Genomic DNA, 22,952 nt, shown 5'->3' with positions numbered 1-22,952 from the left:
AGTGTCATATCAGCTACACAAAATGAGTTTAAACAAATATGATAAAAATATAAAATTGAAGACTGAAAGCGAGATGAAAACGTAGGCTGAGTTTATAGTTTTTCTTTCTCCAGTTCAGGTTAAAAACTATAGGAGGCTCCAACTATGGAACTACAATAGCCTTCCTCACCATCTTGTTCAGTGTGTTAATGGCCCATGTGTCGTCCCCCCCCCCCCCTTCCCCCAGTTAGTTTTGTGTGTATTGTTGTTTGCATCTTCAAAATAAGATGCAGAAAGTTAGAGTTAACAAGTTATGCATGTATAGAAAGAGTTTTCGTCTCAAAGCTTCTTTTCCACACAGATGCTTCACCTCATCATGAACGGTAACAACAACAACTGTGTTTATCATCACCTGTCATCAATCCTTTACAGATCATTCAGACAATAACCAGACCAACTGTAACAACCTAACCTTGGAGAAAGAGCTGCTTGACACCAAATTCAACCACCTGACCCAGGAGAAAGAGCAGCTTGACACCAAATACAACCACTTGACCCAGGAGAAAGAGCAGCTTGACACCAAATACAACCACTTGACCCAGGAGAAAGAGCAGCTTGACACCAAATTCAACCACCTGACCCAGGAGAAAAAGCAGCTTGACACCAAAAAAGACCAATTGCAAAGTGAATTAAACCAGCTTAAGAGAGAGACAGCAGGTGAGGGAGGTTACAATCCTTTTCTGAATGTATATCAATTTTGTATCTTAATTATTCAAGCATGTATAGTGGTACAAACAGAGAAGAAACATAATTTCTGGTTTATCACATCTGTCATAGAAACCTAGGCCTAATGTAAAGAAATGTTTTATTCTCCTCACAGTCAGATATACAGTATATAATTCTGATAACATTACTCAGGTAATTTCTTTGGGTTTTGTATCAGAATCAGAATCAGGTTTATTGTCACATCACAGGTTTACAGGAGTAAAAAAGTGGGTGAAATGTGTTGTTGTGCAAGTTCTATCGCTTTGTTATTTCCATAAAAATAAAGAAAAGTGAAGAATAAGGGGGCAAGGGGGAAGAGAGATCAATCAAAGAAAACAAACAAGTATTGACTACTATTAGAATGAACAGTTCATTGAAAATCTATCAGTAAAACTCCTGTTTGATGTTTAGTCAAGTCGTGTCCCTGTGGATGGAAGTTTGGAAGTAGCTGTTATTATGGATCTGCTGAAAAGAAAACCTGGGATGAAAGCAGAGCAGAATGTCTGAAGACTGGAGCTGATCTGGTGATCATTAACAGTCGGGAAGAACAGGTTAGCGGGCGTGTGTGTGTGCGTGCGTGTGTGTGTGTGTGTGTGTGTGTGTGTGTGTGTGTGTGTGTGTGTGTGTGTGTGTGTGTGTGTGTGTGTGCGTGTGCGTGTGCGTGTGCGTGTAATTCTGTGGTTACAGTGTAATCCTGATTCCTGAATGTATTAGAGAAACTTCATTATTGTTCAATTGTCCACACATTATCAGGGATTCATCAAAGGATTGATCAGCAATGGAGGACCTTGGATTGGTCTAAAAAAAACTGCAGGAAAATGGACGTGGGTGGACGGATCTTCACTGACAACAGGGTGAGACATTTTATTAGTTTTTATATTATAATTCTATCAAAGTCACTGAGTGTGAGTGACTGAGTGGATGTGATTAAAATACGTCATGTTTATTCTGCAGGTACTGGGCCAGTAGCTATCCTAGCTATAGAGACAGGAACTGTGCATACTCCTCCCTCTACAGTGTATGGTATAATGAGAAATGTGCAGATAAAAGAGCCTGGATCTGTGAGAAGATATATTAATCTTAACTTCATTGATGAAACTGTAGCTTAGTGTTCTGCTTTGTCATGTTAAACAGTACTAATTAGTTGAGAAACTGAAAACAAAAACAACAACAAAAAAACGTTGTATCCATAATCACATAAATACTAAACACCAACTATTATGGCTTAGCGACGTGATGTATATTCTGGTCGAAAGAGTGGCTGTATTCAGTCTCCTGGAGAGAGGTTCAAATGAGAGAAGATCCAGTCCAAGGGTTTTAAGTCAGGCATCTTTTATTCAGCCCAACAGGCTACTGCCATGTTAGGTCTAATCAGCAGCGCACAGCATCACAGGTAACAACAGTACTTTATACCAGATTCAGATCCTACCCTCAAGGGAGGCCCAAGAGTTAAGACCCGCCCTTACTCCTTTGTCGTGGCTCGAGTCCCCGCCCACAGCCTGGTATAACATTAGCATTGTCCTTACAGTGTAACAAACTTGTCTTATGTCCAATTATCAAACTTTACTATTACACAAAGGCTGGTTTAGTCATTCTTGTTCAACATCTCTTAAGCTTTAGAATAAGACCACACACATTATACTTCCATGATTGCAAACAGCAGTTTAAGAATACAATGAATCAAATAGAACCTAGTCACTCTAAGACTGACCACTTCCTTTAAATGATATTTCTCTTTGTTAACAGCACCAATCTTAGTTATCAAGACTTTACTCATTTTAACTACATACTGCAGACCTAAAAGAGAAGAATAATTAGTGGGTAAACATTTTAGCTGGTTACTCCTCTAACCACACAGAGATCTTTTGAGAGCTGCTAGACCAGCTGCCTTCACCTTAGCCATCACCTTGCATAAAGACAATAGTATTGAAATCAGCCTGCTAACTAACAAAGACTTGGCTCTGTGACTTGTTTTTAGTTCACACTTAAAGCTAGGAGCTTCTGCTCCAGGACAAAGACCAGGATCTTAAAGGGTTGACTGATCAACACATCAATAGCAGAGACATGCATCTCGTACTCAAATCTAGGGGGTTTCCTATGTAACTGCATTATGATCAGGGGAACAAAGGTTTAGGTGTTGGGGGAATGCAAAATGGATCGCCTCTCAGCCTCAGCCTGCATAACAGATGGGGGATGTCCCCAGTTATTTTCACCTTCAAGCACTGCCAACTGCAAACTCAGAATCACCTATTATTGTATCACAATATGAAATGAAATTACTTATATCGAACACCATGCTTATGTTTGAAACGATACTACAAATCCCCTCTTGGTAGACTTAATAACGTCTACCATAAAGGAACTTTCAAACATTGGAAATAATAAATACTGTTAAACACTCTGGGTTTAAGTCTCCTCCAGCCATCTGTCGAACCTGAAAAGACTCAACCATTATTAGCCTACTTATGTAGACAACTGAAACCGGAAAACAATCATCATTTGGTTACTGTTCAAAACACATCATATAACATACTTTGACAACGAGTGTCCTTTTCGTGTCCACGCGCACAGAATGTTCTCTGTCTTTCTTTTTTCGCCTGAGCTAAAAAACGCTGGTCTGTCTTCGTCTTGAGTGTCCAAGTTCTACTGGGGAATGTTCAGTCCTTGAATCTGAAGCTGTTCACAGCTTGGGACATGAGACAGAGGGAAGTGGAATGTGTAATGGATCAGAGGTGGGGGTTGGATGTCATGTTTCAATGACACCTACAGGGCATCTCTCTGTAAGCCTGCCCGGGTCACTGGGGAATATCTCTCCACGGAGAGAGTGTATGGCGTTCATCTTGACAAGGCAACTCTGTTGAATCTGGAAGGCCCAGACCTGGATTCTGGACCATTGCAGTATATCGGTGGTTTTCAGATACCCCACCATCCAGTCATCTGTTTGATGGATGGGCTCCATCCGTCCTGTAGTGATGTAGTTCGAAGACTTCTCACCGCTCCTCATCTGCTCGACGCCGCTAGACCTGAGACACCCACTCGTCGGCTGTTATCCGGGACCAGTAGACCTCCTGACCCCTATAGAGATGAGTAGACAGACAGCCCTCCATGGACCCTCCTCTCTGAAGGGGGATGAGTTGTTGACGGTTCACCCCGGCTCCTGGTCCGTTAAGCTGCATCTGCTGGTTTCCTGCCGCGGACACGCCTCCAGGTCTAGAGTGGGACTTTTTGAGGGACCTGGCGTGGCATGGTCGGGGGCGTGCCGTTGTAGAACTCTGCTGTCCACTCAGCCTGATGTCCCCTCTTGGTACTGCATCCATCAGCGTCTCCAACTTTCTCCAACGCCATCAGTTCCTGACATGAAAATACTTGGAAAAAACTTTCCCTATACTTTCCCTAGGAAATTAGACATCCTTCTACAAATATCACATTTTAGCTATGTTTTTAGTCAATTTATTCCTACATAAATTACTCGGCTCAATCTCTTTTTGTTATATTTTACAAAACCATGATTCTCATTTGTTACTCATGGACCAGACCGTTTTAGCATTTTCCTAATAGTACCATTTTCCACAGTTTTAGCAACTTTTTAACTCTATTTTCCTACCTATACTTCAACATTTGTTCTATAGTAATCTCTGTATAAACATCACCCCTCTTGGTTCTAAGTTTAGTAATATCAGAATTTTTACTCTCAATATTTTCAAAATGTTTACACGGCTTATGGCCTACTCAAATCTATTCTACTTAAGTACAGATTTTACAAAGATCAGTGCTGGTGATTTGTCGTCACGAGGGTGCAGAGCCGTTTAAACAAATGGAACGGAGACCTCCCTAACTGTCTATCAAGTATTAGCTAATCTTTCTACCTTTCCTGTGGCCGGCACCCCGGGCCTGAGGGGTGCTAAACACTCCCCTACCCCAGGGATCCACCGCTATTCAACTCCAATGGGAGTATATCTAAAAGATATTCACCCCCTGACATTCTAACAATGCCAGCAGCTTAGGTCCGTTCCAGGAAAAGACTGTCCACCATGGTGACTCCCATCCACCAACACTTACCTCGAAACTGCACAATGTGGTCAAATCTCCCTCTTTCTCAGCTTCTGACTCCTAACAGAGACAAGAACAAAGGGACATGGTAATTTTCAAGAAAGGCACAGAACATCTCTTATCTGGTGCTTTGGTATTATAAATGTTTATCTGTTCCTCAAACAAAAGAGAGGTACAGCCTATGTTTAGCCCCAGTGGTGAACCACTGAATTAGGTATTTTAGTCCACTATCGAAACGATCCGTGGTAGTTAAAAGAATAGTGATTCAGACTGGGAACTGGTTACAAGCTGTCACTCAATTGAGGCAAAGTTTACAGTTTCATTTTAGCACAAAAGAGAAAAGACTGTGTTCTTAAGAAAAACATGAAAGAAAGGGGGTAATACCATCACTTAACCATCAGAGGTAATCAATGGTTCTGTCCTAAGATCTCCTAAAAATAAAGCAAATTTCAACAAAATATGGATCACATAAATCTCCCTGTAGCACATGGCTCAAAGGCCTTTTAGAATAAGCCTCTGAACCCGTGCATCCAGACAGCCTGTGAAACTTCTACATAACCTTCAATTATAACCACATCATTCGTTTCTAAATCCACACTGTCTATGTACCCATTCACGGCTGAGTCAACTAAATAAGGTGTGTCTTTTTAGTTGAAGCACACATGCTAGCTATCACATGTCCCCCAATATTTAAAGTAACACCAACAGATCCTAATGTGGTCATGTTATGCTTTTCCAATCTGTGATCAAACCTTGGTATTCGAAAAGAACACAAACAACCCTGTTTCTGGCCAGATAACAGGATTTCCAAAGGCATGCATTCCCAGGTTGTAGTCTCTCCAAAAACAGCCATGATCTAACACAAAAAGGACAACACACTCATAACAACATATTAGACCAGTTAAATAGTTAACACCGTCGCGGATAAAGCACAAAATGGGTCAAATTCAAATTATAACAAAACCTTTTCCTTGTTTTAAAAGCACTCAATGCCTTACTTTAGCACAGATTAAAATAAACAATCTAAAACTCCTACTTGTATCTTTTTCATTAGTTCACTATTTTCGTCCTCTTTCAACCACATTTAACAATCCATGCAGATCATTGTCGTTGTTTTACGGCCTAAATATCACCTATTTATTCAACACAAGTCCTTAGATAATCATTTTCACATTATTTAGCTAATCAGCATTCACTCCCCCTCTCAACTGTGGTCAACAGACCAGAGTTGGAAAAAAATCCAAATCATCCTCAATAGACTATAAAAATCAAGCCACTTCAAGCACCCACAGGCCCCCAGTATCCCAACTTAAAGTCAAAAATTAACACCTCCCCAAGACACATCAACAATCAAAATGTGTCGAAATTATCTTCCAACCCGCCAATAAGCCATTCGTGGCAACACCACAAATATAGCCTATGTAAAAATTTATACCAGACCAAACGCCTGCATGAACCCTGCAAAACATAGTCCACTCATACAAAAATTAAGAACGATTTCAAGCCACCAGTAGCGTCCACCACTCACAGCCTCCAGTCATTCAACACCTCACTGCATCTTCAACCTCCATACAAGACTCCCATCATGTCTCACAAACATCCCCTCACTCACAACAAAGACTCATCAAAACACACTCACTGAACACATGCGCACAAGACTCATATCCAGACTTACAAACACACCACATCACTCACAACAAAGACCCATTAAAACCCACACACTCACTTCACACACAACACAAGAAAGGGTCTAAAAAAATAACCTCCCGTACGACCACAAGATATCCAAGTGCTAGGGAAAAAACAACAGTTCACACAATGCCTTGAAATTCCATGTACCTTTCTTTTCCCTAACTAGAACCCTAGAAAATATGTCCTCCTAAAATCTCAACCCTATTCTGGTTCAGTAATCAATGATTACTCATCTGAGCCTGACACTTATGACGAGAGTAACCCTCCTATTTGAAAATATTTTCTATTTTTCCCAAGATACATACAAGGCAAACTCATCTTACTCCATCATTAATAAAACTAACCCCAGGAATTTTATACAGGCTAAGGCGCTCTGGGTCCTTCGCGCGCCGATATCTGAAAGCACTTGTACACGTACTCCAGTTGATAATCGGATCCTGGGCTAGTCTTTAAACCAACCGCAGTGGCATTCAAATGTATTTACATTCAATTCAACGTCCAAAACCGACCACAGCAAGCTTTTTTGGACCCCTTTGTCTTGCAGCCTACTGTCTATCGATCTTGGAAGGTGAATTTATACTATATTGTTCTAAATGTGTATAACAATGTTTACTTATTATTTGTTGTTCACTAAACCTGATTTGAAATAAGAGTTCCTAAATCAAACGTTTCGTAATATGAAGTCCTATTACATTGTTATAAATTCAAACACCCCTTCCATTTGCTCCAAACCCGATTTGAAACAAGCCTGTTTTTGACTTCCTTTGTCTTTTGGCTCCCAGTTCAAACGAGTGTGGAGGAACCAGAAGAGGCGTTCAAATTGTACAATTACATAAACATTTACCCCAGCGCCAACACTTTTTGTAAACTGTACTTTTTGTGCTCGGCTGCCCTGGAGTATAGTTAATTATCATAGGGATAGACGACTTACATTAAAAAATATGCAAACAATTTAACACTCCTGTGAAAGGTTTCCAAAGGCGAGTAAAGTGAGCTTTTTTTGCTCCTGCTTTTTGCCCCTCAATTATTCGACTCTGGAACATTTCAAGAGGCGCAAAATTCTCTAACACTATTATTATTGGTTCCAAAACCAATTTGAAATAAGCTCCTTTTTTGACTTCTTGTCTTTTAGCTCACAAGTGAAATGGTGCTGGAACCCGAAGGCCTATTATATTGTTTACAATAGGTATGAAGAGAACATTTATAACTCCCCAGGCCTTTAACGGACTGCAGAAATTATTTCGTGCCACAAAGCACTTACCTTGCCCAGATCCCCCCCCAAAGAACGTCCAGGAAACCAGTCAATCACTCCCAAAACCAAAAACAAACAAACTAGGTCCTTTTCGTATATTCTTCCCTTCAAAAAGAAGGAAAAAATAGTAAAACGACTGCCGACAACCGCCATTCTGATGTATATTCTGGTCGAAAGAGTGGCTGTATTCAGTCTCCTGGAGAGAGGTTCAAATGAGAGAAGATCCAGTCCAAGGGTTTTAAGTCAGGCATCTTTTATTCAGCCCAACAGGCTACTGCCATGTTAGGTCTAATCAGCAGCGCACAGCATCACAGGTAACAACAGTACTTTATACCAGATTCAGATCCTACCCTCAAGGGAGGCCCAAGAGTTAAGACCCGCCCTTACTCCTTTGTCGTGGCTCGAGTCCCCGCCCACAGCCTGGTATAACATTAGCATTGTCCTTACAGTGTAACAAACTTGTCTTATGTCCAATTATCAAACTTTACTATTACACAAAGGCTGGTTTAGTCATTCTTGTTCAACATCTCTTAAGCTTTAGAATAAGACCACACACATTATACTTCCATGATTGCAAACAGCAGTTTAAGAATACAATGAATCAAATAGAACCTAGTCACTCTAAGACTGACCACTTCCTTTAAATGATATTTCTCTTTGTTAACAGCACCAATCTTAGTTATCAAGACTTTACTCATTTTAACTACATACTGCAGACCTAAAAGAGAAGAATAATTAGTGGGTAAACATTTTAGCTGGTTACTCCTCTAACCACACAGAGATCTTTTGAGAGCTGCTAGACCAGCTGCCTTCACCTTAGCCATCACCTTGCATAAAGACAATAGTATTGAAATCAGCCTGCTAACTAACAAAGACTTGGCTCTGTGACTTGTTTTTAGTTCACACTTAAAGCTAGGAGCTTCTGCTCCAGGACAAAGACCAGGATCTTAAAGGGTTGACTGATCAACACATCAATAGCAGAGACATGCATCTCGTACTCAAATCTAGGGGGTTTCCTATGTAACTGCATTATGATCAGGGGAACAAAGGTTTAGGTGTTGGGGGAATGCAAAATGGATCGCCTCTCAGCCTCAGCCTGCATAACAGATGGGGGATGTCCCCAGTTATTTTCACCTTCAAGCACTGCCAACTGCAAACTCAGAATCACCTATTATTGTATCACAATATGAAATGAAATTACTTATATCGAACACCATGCTTATGTTTGAAACGATACTACAGACGTGGTAATTTATTTTGCTTTAACCACTTAAACCCTACTTAATTAGTCATCTAATACTTAGTTGACCGGGGTCCGCTCTTGTTTCCCTCTACACCAAATCCCTTTGCTGAAAATAGCTGATCTACAAGCTGACGTGTCACAAAGTGATGCGTTGTGAGCTTGTACAGTAGATTGGCTATTTTGAGCAAATGTTCCCCCAGAATATGGACGCTACATGCCAGGGTTCATGTGGTTAAGGATATAGTTAATGTTTACACCATCAATGTGGAAGTGAGGAACACCCCAGATAGCAAAATATGGGTGAATCAACGTTGAAAAATAGTCGGCCATAACGGTTGACTCAACGTTCAATCTCAACGTTGAAACTGTACTGAAATCACAACGCCATTATTATTTGATTCAACGTTGGGTTTCAACCACTAACTAACACTATATCAACGTTGATTCAACCATCATCTAAATGGTATTCTGCATGCTGATTTTAGTTGATTTTATGTTGAATCAACGTTATGACTCAATATTGATTCAACCATCATCTAAATGGTAATCTACATGCACATTTTAGTTGATTTAATGTTGAATCAACATTAGGAATCAACATTGATTCAACCATCATCTAAATGGTAATCTGCATGCACATTTTAGTTGATTTTATGTTGAATCAACATCAGGAATCGAACACTGATTTAATTTATTAATTGGATTATACTGAATCATATTAGGAATCAATATTGATCCTGATCATCCAACAACCTAATGGTAATCTGCATGTACATTTTAAATTATGTATGCTGATATACTGTAAGGCTACATCTTGTTCAAAATTACCTTACATTTCCCAAAATGTGAAAATATAAAAATAAAGACAGACAATATGATTTGAATCTTCACATTTATTGAACCAAGGCATTTAGACCTGCGTTGAACTGCTTTAACCATTGTTTTTATGCTTTAACAGATGAAATATAGAACATATACAAGATTGTAGATCTGCTATTTATGAAAGAAATCGTGAAAATGTCTGCAAGCATTTGGATATTTTGACCCGATTCTGTGAATGTCTTCTAAATGATAGATCTGCTATTTTTGAAAAATCGTAAACATTTGTTCAAATCTTTGAATATATATTTTTCAAAGGAAACTTTTGTAACTGAAATCTGTTTCTGGGGGTCCCTGGAAAGATATTTTTCTAGGTGGGGGTCTGCGTCCAAATACATGTGATTTTGGGGGTCCTTGACATGGAAAAATTTGAGAACCACAGATTTGGAAGAAGTATTTAGAAGACAGAATCGGGGACAAAATATTCATTTTCACGATTTTTTTTTAGTTGTTTTTTATAAAAAGAAAAGAAAAAAAGGTCCAAGTTCAAACGCAAAACGCTGTCCCGGTCTAGATGGGTTAAAGAAAAGAAAAAATGGTTGAAGTTCAAACGCAAAACGCTGTCCCGGTTGTAATGGGTTAATCCCTTCAGGGAGGGAGGGAACCTGCAGAGGTGCCACCTGCCTCCAGATCCGGTCCCTGCTGCTCCAGAGCATTCCTCGGGATGCCTCCCTGACGGCCAGGCGCAAACTGCAGCCAAGACTTGACCGTCTTTTCATAGTTCAACTGGGTTAATTTTCGGTCCGATCGTTGAGCAGCAGCTGAAAGATAAGATAACAAGAAAGCACATGGGATTTAAACACTCAATTTTGTATACATATAAAACACAAAGACACTTAATCTGCAGCAGCCAGTGCGGGTTGGCTAAAAGACTGGACTGGAATTTGAAATGAGCATCTAAAGCATTGCATACACTTTCACCAGCACCTGACTCCAACCTAAACTTTTTTTAAATATTAATTTAGGAAATTGTGCTCAACTAGTCAACAGGAGATTCTGGTTAAATCAGTCTAAATGCACACATCCGAGTTGAAATCTGAGTTGAAATCTGATTTGAAACCACCTCCAGAGGTGGTTCGAAATCAGATTTAACTCGCACATACAGCACAATAGGCAGGTCGCACTCTGGAGCCCTGTGCCTGCCACAGTCTGTGTAGACAGAGTTTACAGCTGATCAACTGGTTATGAGGGGAGGGGAGGGGCCCTTGGCAGCCTCCTTGCTCTCTGCAAATTTTACTTGGAGGCTATTTATTCCGAATGTATCATATTTTTAAGTTTAATTGTTATAGCACGCCCGTCCCCTGAAATAAAAGCCCTAAAAACACAACACAGTAAGACAGACATGTGTATACATTGTCACAAGATACCCCAAGATATATATCTTGGACTATAGGTGGTCTATGGGTGGTATACGGGTGGTATACAGGTGGTATACAGGTGGTATACAGGTGGTCTATAGGTGGTCTCTAGGTGGTATACAGGTGGTCTATAGGTGGTCTATGGGTGGTATACGGGTGGCATACAGGTGGACTATAGGTGGTCTCTAGGTGGTCTCTAGGTGGTATACAGGTGGTCTATAGGTGGTCTACAGGTGGTCTCTAGGTGGTCTCTAGGTGGTCTCTAGGTGGTATACGGGTGGTCTATAGGTGGTATACAGGTGGTATACAGGTGGTCTACAGGTGGTATACAGGTGGACTATAGGTGGTCTATGGGTGGTCTATGGGTGGTGTATGGGTGGTATACAGGTGGTCTCTAGGTGGTCTCTAGGTGGTCTCTGGGTGGTATACGGGTGGTATACGGGTGGTATACGGGTGGTATACGGGTGGTCTATGGGTGGTCTATGGGTGGTCTCTAGGTGGTCTATGGGTGGTATATGGGTGGTCTATGGGTGGTCTATGGGTGGTCTATGGGTGGTCTCTAGGTGGTATACGGGTGGTCTACGGGTGGTCTATGGGTGGTCTCTAGGTGGTCTATGGGTGGTATACAGGTGGTATACGGGTGGTATACAGGTGGACTCTAGGTGGACTCTAGGTGGTATACAGGTGGTCTCTAGGTGGTATACGGGTGGACTATAGGTGGTCTCTAGGTGGTATACGGGTGGACTATAGGTGGTCTCTAGGTGGTCTCGAGGTGGTCTATGGGTGGTATACGGGTGGTCTATAGGTGGTATACAGGTGGACTATAGGCGGTATACGGGTGGTCTATAGTTGGTATACAGGTGGTCTATAGGTGGTATACAGGTGGTCTATAGGTGGTATACAGGTGGTATACAGGTGGTCTATAGGTGGTATACAGGTGGTCTCTAGGTGGTATACAGGTGGTCTATAGGTGGTATACAGGTGGTCTATAGGTGGTATACAGGTGGTATACAGGTGGTATACAGGTGGTCTCTAGGTGGTCTATGGGTGTTCTCTAGGTGGTATACGGGTGGTATACGGGTGGTATACAGGTAGTCTATAGGTGGACTCTAGGTGGTCTCTAGGTGGACTCTAGGTGGTCTCTAGGTGGTCTACAGGTGGTATACGGGTGGTATACGGGTGGTCTATGGGTGGTATACAGGTGGTCTCTAGGTGGTCTATGGGTGGTCTCTAGGTGGTATACAGGTGGTATACGGGTGGTATACAGGTGGTCTATAGGTGGACTCTAGGTGGTCTCTAGGTGGTCTCTAGGTGGTCTCTAGGTGGTCTACAGGTGGTCTCTAGGTGGTATACGGGTGGTATACGGGTGGTATACAGGTGGTCTATAGGTGGTCTCTAGGTGGTCTCTAGGTGGTCTCTAGGTGGTCTATGGGTGGTATACAGGTGGTCTATAGGTGGTATATGGGTGGTCTATAGGTGGTCTATGGGTGGTATACAGGTGGACTATAGGTGGTCTCTAGGTGGTATACAGGTGGTCTCTAGGTGGTATACGGGTGGACTATAGGTGGTCTCTAGGTGGTCTCGAGGTGGTCTATGGGTGGTATACGGGTGGTCTATAGGTGGTATACAGGTGGACTATAGGCGGTATACGGGTGGTCTATAGTTGGTATACAGGTGGTCTATAGGTGGTATACAGGTGGTATACAGGTGGTCTATAGGTGGTATACAGGTGGTCTCTAGGTGGTATACAGGTGGTCTATAGGTGGTATACAGGTGGTCTCTAGGTGGTCTATGGGTGTTCTCTAGGTGGTATACAGGTGGTATACAGGTGGTCTATAGGTGGTATACAGGTGGTCTCTAGGTGGTCTATGGGTGTTCTCTAGGTGGTATACAGGTGGTATACGGGTGGACTCTAGGTGGTCTCTAGGTGGACTCTAGGTGGTCTCTAGGTGGTCTACAGGTGGTATACGGGTGGTATACGGGTGGTCTATGGGTGGTATACAGGTGGTCTCTAGGTGGTCTATGGGTGGTCTCTAGGTGGTATACAGGTGGTATACGGGTGGTATACAGGTGGTCTATAGGTGGACTCTAGGTGGTCTCTAGGTGGACTCTAGGTGGTCTACAGGTGGTCTCTAGGTGGTATACGGGTGGTATACGGGTGGTATACAGGTGGTCTCTAGGTGGTCTCTAGGTGGTCTCTAGGTGGTCTCTAGGTGGTCTCTAGGTGGTCTATGGGTGGTCTATGGGTGGTATACAGGTGGTCTATAGGTGGTATACAGGTGGTCTATAGGTGGTCTATGGGTGGTATACAGGTGGACTATAGGTGGTCTCTAGGTGGTATACAGGTGGTATACGGGTGGACTATAGGTGGTCTCTAGGTGGTATACGGGTGGACTATAGGTGGTCTCTAGGTGGTCTATGGGTGGTATACGGGTGGTCTATAGGTGGTATACGGGTGGACTATAGGTGGTCTCTAGGTGGTATACGGGTGGACTATAGGTGGTCTCGAGGTGGTCTATGGGTGGTATACGGGTGGTCTATAGGTGGTATACAGGTGGACTATAGGTGGTATACGGGTGGTCTATAGGTGGTATACAGGTGGTCTATAGGTGGTATACAGGTTGTCTATAGGTGGTATACAGGTGGTCTATAGGTGGTATACAGGTGGTATACAGGTGGTCTCTAGGTGGTATACAGGTGGTCTATAGGTGGTATACAGGTGGTCTCTAGGTGGTCTATGGGTGGTATACGGGTGGTCTATGGGTGGTATACAGGTGGTATACGGGTGGTATACAGGTGGTCTATAGGTGGACTCTAGGTGGTCTCTAGGTGGACTCTAGGTGGTCTCTAGGTGGTCTACAGGTGGTCTACGGGTGGTATACGGGTGGTATACGGGTGGTATACAGGTGGTCTCTAGGTGGTCTCTAGGTGGTCTCTAGGTGGTCTCTAGGTGGTCTATGGGTGGTATACAGGTGGTCTATAGGTGGTATACAGGTGGTATACAGGTGGTATACAGGTGGTCTATAGGTGGTCTATGGGTGGTATACGGGTGGTATACAGGTGGTATACAGGTGGACTATAGGTGGTCTCTAGGTGGTATACAGGTGGTCTCTAGGTGGTATACGGGTGGACTATAGGTGGTCTCTAGGTGGTATACGGGTGGACTATAGGTGGTCTCTAGGTGGTCTATGGGTGGTATACGGGTGGTATACAGGTGGTCTATAGGTGGTACACAGGTGGACTATAGGTGGTATACGGGTGGTCTATAGGTGGTATACAGGTGGTATACAGGTGGTATACAGGTGGTCTATAGGTGGTATACGGGTGGTATACAGGTGGACTATAGGTGGTCTCTAGGTGGTCTCTAGGTGGTATACAGGTGGTCTCTAGGTGGTATACGGGTGGACTATAGGTGGTCTCTAGGTGGTATACAGGTGGTCTCTAGGTGGTATACGGGTGGACTATAGGTGGTCTCTAGGTGGTATACGGGTGGACTATAGGTGGTCTCTAGGTGGTATACAGGTGGTCTCTAGGTGGTATACGGGTGGACTATAGGTGGTCTCTAGGTGGTATACGGGTGGACTATAGGTGGTCTCTAGGTGGTCTATGGGTGGTATACGGGTGGTATACAGGTGGTCTATAGGTGGTATACAGGTGGACTATAGGTGGTATACGGGTGGTATACAGGTGGTATACAGGTGGTCTATAGGTGGTCTATGGGTGGTATACAGGTGGTATACAGGTGGTCTATAGGTGGTCTATGGGTGGTCTACAGGTGGTATACAGGTGGACTATAGGTGGTCTCTAGGTGGTATACAGGTGGTATACAGGTGGTCTACAGGTGGTCTCTAGGTGGTCTCTAGGTGGTATACGGGTGGTCTATAGGTGGTATACAGGTGGTATACGGGTGGTATACAGGTGGTGGTATACAGGTGGTCTAGAGGTGGTATACAGGTGGACTATAGGTGGTCTATAGGTGGTCTATGGGTGGTCTACGGGTGGTATACAGGTGGTCTATAGGTGGTCTACGGGTGGTATACGGGTGGTATACGGGTGGTATACAGGTGGTCTATAGGTGGTCTATGGGTGGTATACAGGTGGTATACAGGTGGTCTACAGGTGGTCTACAGGTGGTCTACAGGTGGTATACAGGTGGTATACAGGTGGTCTCTAGGTGGTCTCTAGGTGGTATACGGGTGGTCTCTAGGTGGTCTATGGGTGGTCTCTAGGTGGTATACAGGTGGTATACGGGTGGTATACAGGTGGTCTAGAGGTGGACTCTAGGTGGACTCTAGGTGGACTCTAGGTGGACTCTAGGTGGACTCTAGGTGGACTCAGCATTTATAGGATGCCAGGTCAACAATGACCTGGTATCTGTCCTTTGCATAATCCTGCAAGGTCATCAAGGCTAGGAGGGCAAGTGCTACGGGCTGAGGTGGAGTCTGAAGAGGTGAGTCTATGGGTGGTATACAGGTGGTATACAGGTGGTCTCTAGGTGGTCTCTAGGTGGTCTCTAGGTGGTATACGGGTGGACTATAGGTGGTCTCTAGGTGGTCTATGGGTGGTCTATAGGTGGTATACAGGTGGTATACAGGTGGTCTCTAGGTGGTATACGGGTGGACTATAGGTGGTCTCTAGGTGGTCTATGGGTGGTATACGGGTGGTCTATAGGTGGTATACAGGTGGACTATAGGTGGTATACAGGTGGTATACAGGTGGTCTATAGGTGGTCTATGGGTGGTATACAGGTGGTATACACAGGCATGCAAACAGCCCGAGGTGAAAAAGGTGACAACATGTTGTTTTCTTTCGGGTCAGGTGTCACACAATTGCCCTATTTGAGTTCAAAAAGGTGACTGTAGCTGAAAAGTGACACTTTTGCATGTCTGTCTATAAGTGGTTACCAACTCCACTGACTGGCCATCTATAACACTACTCTGAGGAACTAGTGGTGTGACAAATACTTACTGAACAGTGCCTCTTCGCCTCATCCAGTTTGTTCTTCCCCTCTGGGATGACACCATGCTTTCCGTATACGACGGCATTGCGGCACTCCTCATGGGTGAAGAACACCTCGAACAAGGCGTGGAATAGCCTCTTGCAGTCCTTCCTGGCACGCTGGTGTATGGCTGCCAGCTGCACAGATGAAATCATCTGTCCACAGCCTGTGAATAGAGAGCGAGCAATTAACAAACTGCATTTTAAGACATCAGCTACATTGACCCCTTTCTGCGCTCAGTGCACCATGAAAACAGACAACTGTGACCTTCTGAAAACTTCACTATCTAGTTGCAGCTCACAACACGGATCACTCGCTACCAAGAACGTCAGGTTCAGTGTGAAATGTATGGCAAACGTATACATCCATACCTGGATATAGCTCCTGCTGCCCGAGACTGGACACTCCAGACTCTAGGTCACCGACCAGGGTGATAAAGCCCTTCAGTGCGTCTAGTTTCTCAGAGCCTAGAACAAAGACAAAAAAATCTGAGTCTACTGAGTGTATTTGTAAAACAATAAGATTGAGTACTGTTCTACAAAGCTCTACAGTATATTCTGATAGCAGTCATTGATGAGTATTTGTTCAGTAGCAGGGGTCGATCTCCCCAGCTCTTCAGTAAACAGAAAACAGTTTTATTTTGGGATACCAATGTTTTCCAGTCATGTCAGAGAACTCACAAAAGAGGTACAGGATAAAGTAAAGTTTCAAGTGAGACAAAGAAATTAGCAGACAACTGAAAACTGCAACATTACAGGCAATAAAACGTACTGATACTGGAGAGCACAGTGGTTATCCTCCTCAACTGGAGCTGGAGCTTCTCCACCTCAGACCGACAAGAGTCGCAAGGCTGCCACCCTTGACCCTCTGGTATGCTCTGGTCAGATGGATTTGGTTGACCTAGAAAGATTGAAAGCACGTCAAAAACTGTAAAGAAAAGTTTTTTAAAAAAAAGCAAAACTCATCTATGAATCCTGAATTTGAAGGACAACAGTGCCAAGTCTGCTGACACTTAGCTGAGGAACCACACCTTCTACTGGAGCATCACTGGACGGAGATGGAGGTTGCAGTACACTGGGTGTTTCTTGGTTCCACTGATCCAAGTCCATATATGTAGCTGCATACGGCTGTGCAGAAAAGACAAAAGGCCCTTAATTGTACTTGGTCAAAAATCATCAAAACTATAGGCTACTATACAAGCTCATAGCGCAGCACCGAGTGCTGTGCTAAGAGCTTGTAGGTCTACATGGGTTAAATCTAAAGAAAACATACCTCATCAACAGGTCGGCAGGCCTGTGTAGAAGAGGCTGGAGGGTATGGCTGTAAATCGGGGTAGAAGGTATCACAAGGTTGCAGAGACATAGAAAAGTAACCTTAGTTTGTAGTCTGTCAAAGATCTTTAAAAAATAGCTATGCCTTTATGCAATGCATTGTGGATTTTAGATAGACCAATCAAAAGTAATGTGGAATGTAATACAAGTCACAAATAAATTCAATTTATATTCAATTATAACCTTAGCAATACAAAAATCAAAATGAGTGCAATAAATCAATGGTTATTATAACCGTAACAATCAAAATTAAAGTGTCTGCATTAAATTGATGGTTATTCAAAGCTAAACAATCAAAGTGCCTGCATTAATCCAGTGGTTATTCTAATCTTAACAATCACTAACTCCATCAGTTTTTGAGAGATTGTATTTTGGGTTTTAGGGATTTATGTCCAAGTGAGAGAAGAACTCTTTGAATAAAATCAAAGGTGTTCTTCATTGATTTGGGGTACTCCAAATTCAGTGCGTAAATCAGTCCAAACAGTAGGCAGATGGCATGTGGGAGACTTTGAAGGTCATCACTGTTGTACCTTCCAAGACGATGCATGATAGTGAAGAGTCCAAGTGCAGTGAGTGAGGAGAAGCCGGGCTGTCTTCAGGAACCACGGTCAGGATCCCAATGGAGAGGTGGGACATGTCTGGAAGGTCATCGGTGTCCTAACAACCACAACCACAATTACATGTCAAATGTCGCCTTTTTATATGGTAGAAAACACAATACACACCCACTAAGGGGAAGTAAAATTCTGGAATGACTATATTCAATAGAAAGAACAGACTGTAAATACTGTACACGCATAAATAATTAACAGATCAATTAATGATTTAAGTACATTTAGACAGCTGTAAACATTCTGTCTGCTTGAAAGTAGAGTTGTTATCCCAAGATCTATTATGACCAGATAGTGTATCACGTTGTTAAACATAGCCATGTCCTGAACTAAACAGTTGTCATGTTGGCACCATTTTCAAATAGTATAGCAAACTTATTTACCAAGAGTATCAGTGAAGTGTTGATGTTGTTTGAAGAGAAACAGTCTAACATTGATGTGTTAGACTGCAGACTAGCAAGGCAAGGTGGAGGGAACAGTGGAAAGCAGCAGAACCATCTAGGCTTCACAACTACATCGAGGATCCCACAGATGTCCCTGGCCAGCACCTGCCCCGTAAGCAGTGGACAACCCTCAACCGCCTGAGGACAAGCGTGGGACGCTTCGGTGAAGCAATGCAACAGTGGGGCCTCTCGGACAGTGCCCACTGTGAACCTGGAGACCCCCTAAAGACTGTGGAACACATCATGACCAGCTGCCCGAAACACCGCCCACCACATGGCGACCTAGGCCTGATGAACCTGGATGACGAGACGCTGGACTGGCTTGCTGCAACGGAGCTGAGGATCTGATGACATACGCAAGAAGAAGAAGATTGATGTGTTAGACTTTAATTAATTAGTTATAGGAAATATTAGTAGATCCCCTCATAAAGACAAGTGAAGGTGTACAGATACCTGTGTCTATAGATAAATGACATTTGTTTTATCATTTAGTTTTTGAAAGCATAGTGGGAGAATGCCATTAAATGCAATCAGATACAAGTTTTAATTATCATGAATAGGGCAGTCTATGGAGGGATGACTTTGTATCTTAGAAACTTAACAGTGGAGGTACAGCTGATAAGGAGAAAGTGGAGCAGGATTAGTCACACATTCAGGAGAAACAAAACAGCAATAATTAAACATTAACATGGAACGCACCAGGCAAACGGAGCAGAGGAAGACCCAAAAACACCTGGAGAAGGAGCACAGATTTAACATAGGTTTAACATAGGTTACTGCATCCAAATAGCTCTAATGAGGTGAATGCCAGTGTAACACTTTTTTCTGCCCAGTGTGATGTGGTATTTCTTTACTGTTTGGTTAGGATTTATAATGGTAAATTATGTTTTTTAAATTGCGTGGTTCTGGCATGGCTTCCATGTTTAAAGCGATAGTGCTTAAAAGGGCAAGACCACTTTGGTAGAGGTTTGTGTTGTGTATTTACCTTGCCATGATGTAACTCCAAAGGAGGACAAGAAATCAAAAATAATTGCTCCATTGATTAGAAATTGATCATTCAAAATATGCTCCTCATTGACTTACATTGTACGCTGAAACAGCTCTCAAAGTCACTATTTTAGCACATAAACAAACACAATCAAAGCTAATTCAGACAATATAGAACATCACCAAACCCAGTACTGTTTATTTTTTGAATAAAAATGTCAACTTCCTGCTGATTTTACTATTTGAAGATCCGGATCCACAGATCCAGTCGGGGTTTTCTTCTTAATAAAAATAGTAAAATCAACAGGTTGTGAGCTTGTAGATTGGCGATTTTTTTAAGCAACGCTGTTGTACGACAAAAGTATAAAATAGGGCTAAAGTACTTAAAGGGGAAATCCACCCATTTTCAATATTTAACTATGTCATTAATATAGCATAAAGGAGTTGTGTGGAAATAAGAAAAAATTAAAAAAAAAATTAACATTGCAAAAAAATTTAACATTGCAAAAAAATTAACATTGCAAATTACACTGTGATGACTCATCATGGTGTAATTTGCAATGTTAATTTTTTTGCAATGTTAAATTTTTTTGCAATGTTAATTTTTTTTTTAATTTTTTCTTATTTCCACACAACTCCTTTATGCTATATTAATGACATAGTTAAATATTGAAAATGGGTGGATTTCCCCTTTAATCAGACTTATTGATTTACTAATTATAAACATCACTTGGATACAATTATATTTTAATCGTGTTTAAATATGTTTCTACCAACGACTAGTTTCAAAATTTGCGAGTCAGGCCTAGCCATGGATCACGAGCGTCATGGATAAACTGCAAACTAGTGTTTGCACTTTCTCCATTTATAGCCCGTACATCCACATAAACGTTCAGATTCCAAATATAAAGTGCTGACCTCATGGCCACGAATGTTACAAATATGTACGGACCCTCAGATGTACACGTATCTTCCGTATTGTTCAATAAAAAGCATTTTAATCCGATCGGTGGCCATTTTCTTAGGTTTTTCGCCATATGCTAACTGTGACCCTATCGGTTGGGAAGTGTATTGCACTCTACATACGTTATAACTCTATGAGGAAATGGCCATCGATCGGATGAAAATGCTTTTTATTAAACAATACGGAAAATACGGGTACTTCTGAGATACCATATATAATTGTAACATCCGTGGCCATGGGTTAAGCACTTTATATTTGAAATATGAACGTTTATTTAGATGTAAGGACCGTAAAGTTGAAAGTGCAAACACCAGGTTGAAGTTTCGTCATGACTATCATATCATATATGACAGTCATGTTTCAGGGCTATACTCGGGCAAATACACGCCACGGTCATGAACTAACAAGTTGGACAACATTTTAATTCCATAAACTAATTCAATTTACCTGTTATAGTAGATTAGAAGCATGGAAACATCCATGTCTGTAAGGTTCGCTCCTCCTGAGCCGTTAGTTCGACTTCCTGCAGCTCCCCGGTCCGTCTGAGTGTGTGTTCAAAACGGATAAGCTCCGCCTCCGCCTAACCCCTTTGTAATGTTGACGCAATTTTGGGTCAGTGGTACTCAACCTGTGGATCGGGACCAGCCAGGGGTCCCCACATGATTTTTTTTTCTGGGGGGGGGGGGGGGGGTCCCCAGATGACAGTGAAGGGACAATTTAAGTAACCTTTTTAATAAATGAAAAAGTAAAAATATAGCAAATAAAAAGACCATTGCTGCATCAAGAGTAATCAACAAACTATACAAAAAAAAATGTGTCAAACATTGGCCAAATTCTCAAATAATATAAGAAAGAGGCAAACAGCCGATCTGCAAGTTGTGAGCTTGTAGATCGGCTGAAGTTGAAGGATAAAATTAATAATGATAATAATAACTGATATTAATGATGATGTTCACATCATGTAAAAACATTTAACATTTTTGTGCCTTTTGTTTTTTAACCTGTTGTTTTTTAACCTGATTTCCAAAAATGTAAAGTGTGCTATAAATAAAATGTATTATTATTATTTTTTTATTATTATTATTAATATTATTATTACTATTATTATGTATACTTTACATTACTGAGAATGTCTGCAGGTGGCACATCTCTGTGCAGTGTCTGAGCTCTGCCGTGTAAAGGGTGAAGAGAAGGGAGGCCAGCACAGTCCCCTGGGGGACTCTTGTGCTGCAGGTCACAGTGTCAGATGTAAAGTCCCTCAACCTGACGTATGGTGGTCTGTCAGTGAGGTAGTCCATGATCCAGGACACAAGGTGTGGGCCAACATGCATGCTGTTCAGTTTGTCTTTCAGAAGGGGAAGGAGGGGGGGGGGGGGCTGTATGGTGTTAAAGGCGCTTCGAAAATCAAAAAATAATATCCTCACAGCACCACTTTCCTTGTCCAGGTATGTAGTCGAAGCTATTGAGGTCTGAATTAAAATCCCTGTATAAGGTCGCAGGCACCCCAACTTTAAGCTGGTTCCCTAGGCCTAGTAGGCCTAGAGCCTAGGGAAGTTGAATCGCATTCTTATGCTTTCCTCTGGGAAACACGTCCATGTAAGACACTACAAGACCATTCAACCCTAAGACCACTCAAAATGGTCTTAGGGTTTTAGATTCTTAGGACCATAGTGAAAGTGGAGATCTTCGCCATAAAAGTGTCAAAGAAATTAGACACATATCCACGTGTTCGCATGGACAAGCTCTACAACATATCAAAAGATGGGCCCGTAATACATTATCAAGTTAAAGCACGTTGAAGTGAAGCGGTAACACTAGGCCAGGGGTTCTCAAACTTTTTCATACCACGACCCCATATAATAAGGGAAATCTTTTGGCGACCCCAGCAAACCGCCCCCAAAATATCTCGCTAGAACCACATCATTTCTTTATCCGACATAGCGGTGCAGCTGTTGGTAGTAGGCTACTGGTGGTCTCTGGTTGTCTGTAATTGTTGTCTGACGGTAACGTTACGACGCAGTCTAAGTTAAACTCTGTGCGAGGGCTACAGATGAAACCACATGGATCCGCGGTTCTTGTATTTTGTACCCTCTCGCTTACGGACTAAGTAAATCGTTTTGAAGAGCTCAGCTAAATCATCTGTGTCCTCCTGTGTTGTTGCTACGCTGTGTGCATTGTGTGCAGTGTCAGTGTCGTGTCGGGGTGTGTGTGTGTGGTGTCGGGGTGTGTGAGAGAGAGAGAGAGAGAGAGGTTTCACGTTGGTCGTGGACGCAGCCCCCCCAAATTATACATGCATGATGTGTATTGAAGCACAGCCTATCGGCCTCAGTTGATGCGCGAGACAGGACAAATACACAAACGACTGCCTGGTGTAAAATCCGAGTGAAGGACATCGTCTT

The 22,952-nt window shown here is 42.4% G+C and overlaps 2 protein-coding genes across 4 annotated transcripts in view; one reads left to right on the top strand and one right to left on the bottom strand.

Annotated features, from left to right (window-relative positions):
* The window catches only part of LOC308087990 (uncharacterized protein), a gene marked incomplete at its 3' end in the record, with an annotated part of 3,781 nt that extends 2,957 nt beyond the window's left edge, over positions 1–824 (top strand). Inside the window, exons 3-4 of the mRNA XM_080432274.1 lie at positions 412–696; positions 817–824. Of these exons, the coding sequence (XP_080288400.1) occupies positions 412–696; positions 817–824 (293 nt within the window). The remainder of the gene's footprint in view (positions 1–411; positions 697–816) is intronic.
* A 9,041-nt stretch (positions 825–9,865) lies between these two features.
* Positions 9,866–21,203, bottom strand: LOC308084714 (uncharacterized protein). 3 transcript variants are annotated; one of them, XM_080427545.1, is made up of 10 exons: positions 21,001–21,203; positions 19,302–19,335; positions 18,543–18,946; positions 18,079–18,205; positions 17,490–17,537; positions 17,248–17,344; positions 16,989–17,117; positions 16,589–16,684; positions 16,187–16,383; positions 9,866–10,621 (listed from the first exon to the last, which is right to left on the bottom strand). In XM_080427545.1, exons 6-10 carry the CDS (start codon positions 17,324–17,326, stop codon positions 10,592–10,594), a joined length of 531 nt encoding a protein of 176 aa, XP_080283671.1. In that variant the 5' UTR covers positions 17,327–17,344; positions 17,490–17,537; positions 18,079–18,205; positions 18,543–18,946; positions 19,302–19,335; positions 21,001–21,203; the 3' UTR covers positions 9,866–10,591. The 3 variants fall into 3 exon arrangements, with proteins under 3 accessions (XP_080283671.1, XP_080283669.1, XP_080283670.1); XM_080427543.1 differs by lacking the exon at positions 9,866–10,621 and having other exon boundaries at positions 16,047–16,383; XM_080427544.1 differs by lacking the exons at positions 9,866–10,621; positions 19,302–19,335 and having other exon boundaries at positions 16,047–16,383.
* Between the last annotated feature and the right edge of the window lie 1,749 nt (positions 21,204–22,952).

The sequence above is a fragment of the Gymnoscopelus braueri genome (assembly GCF_963280865.1).
Source record: "Gymnoscopelus braueri genome assembly, chromosome: 1".
Taxonomy (NCBI): Eukaryota; Metazoa; Chordata; class Actinopteri; order Myctophiformes; family Myctophidae; genus Gymnoscopelus; species Gymnoscopelus braueri.
This window is presented reverse-complemented; position numbering and strand designations above follow the sequence as displayed.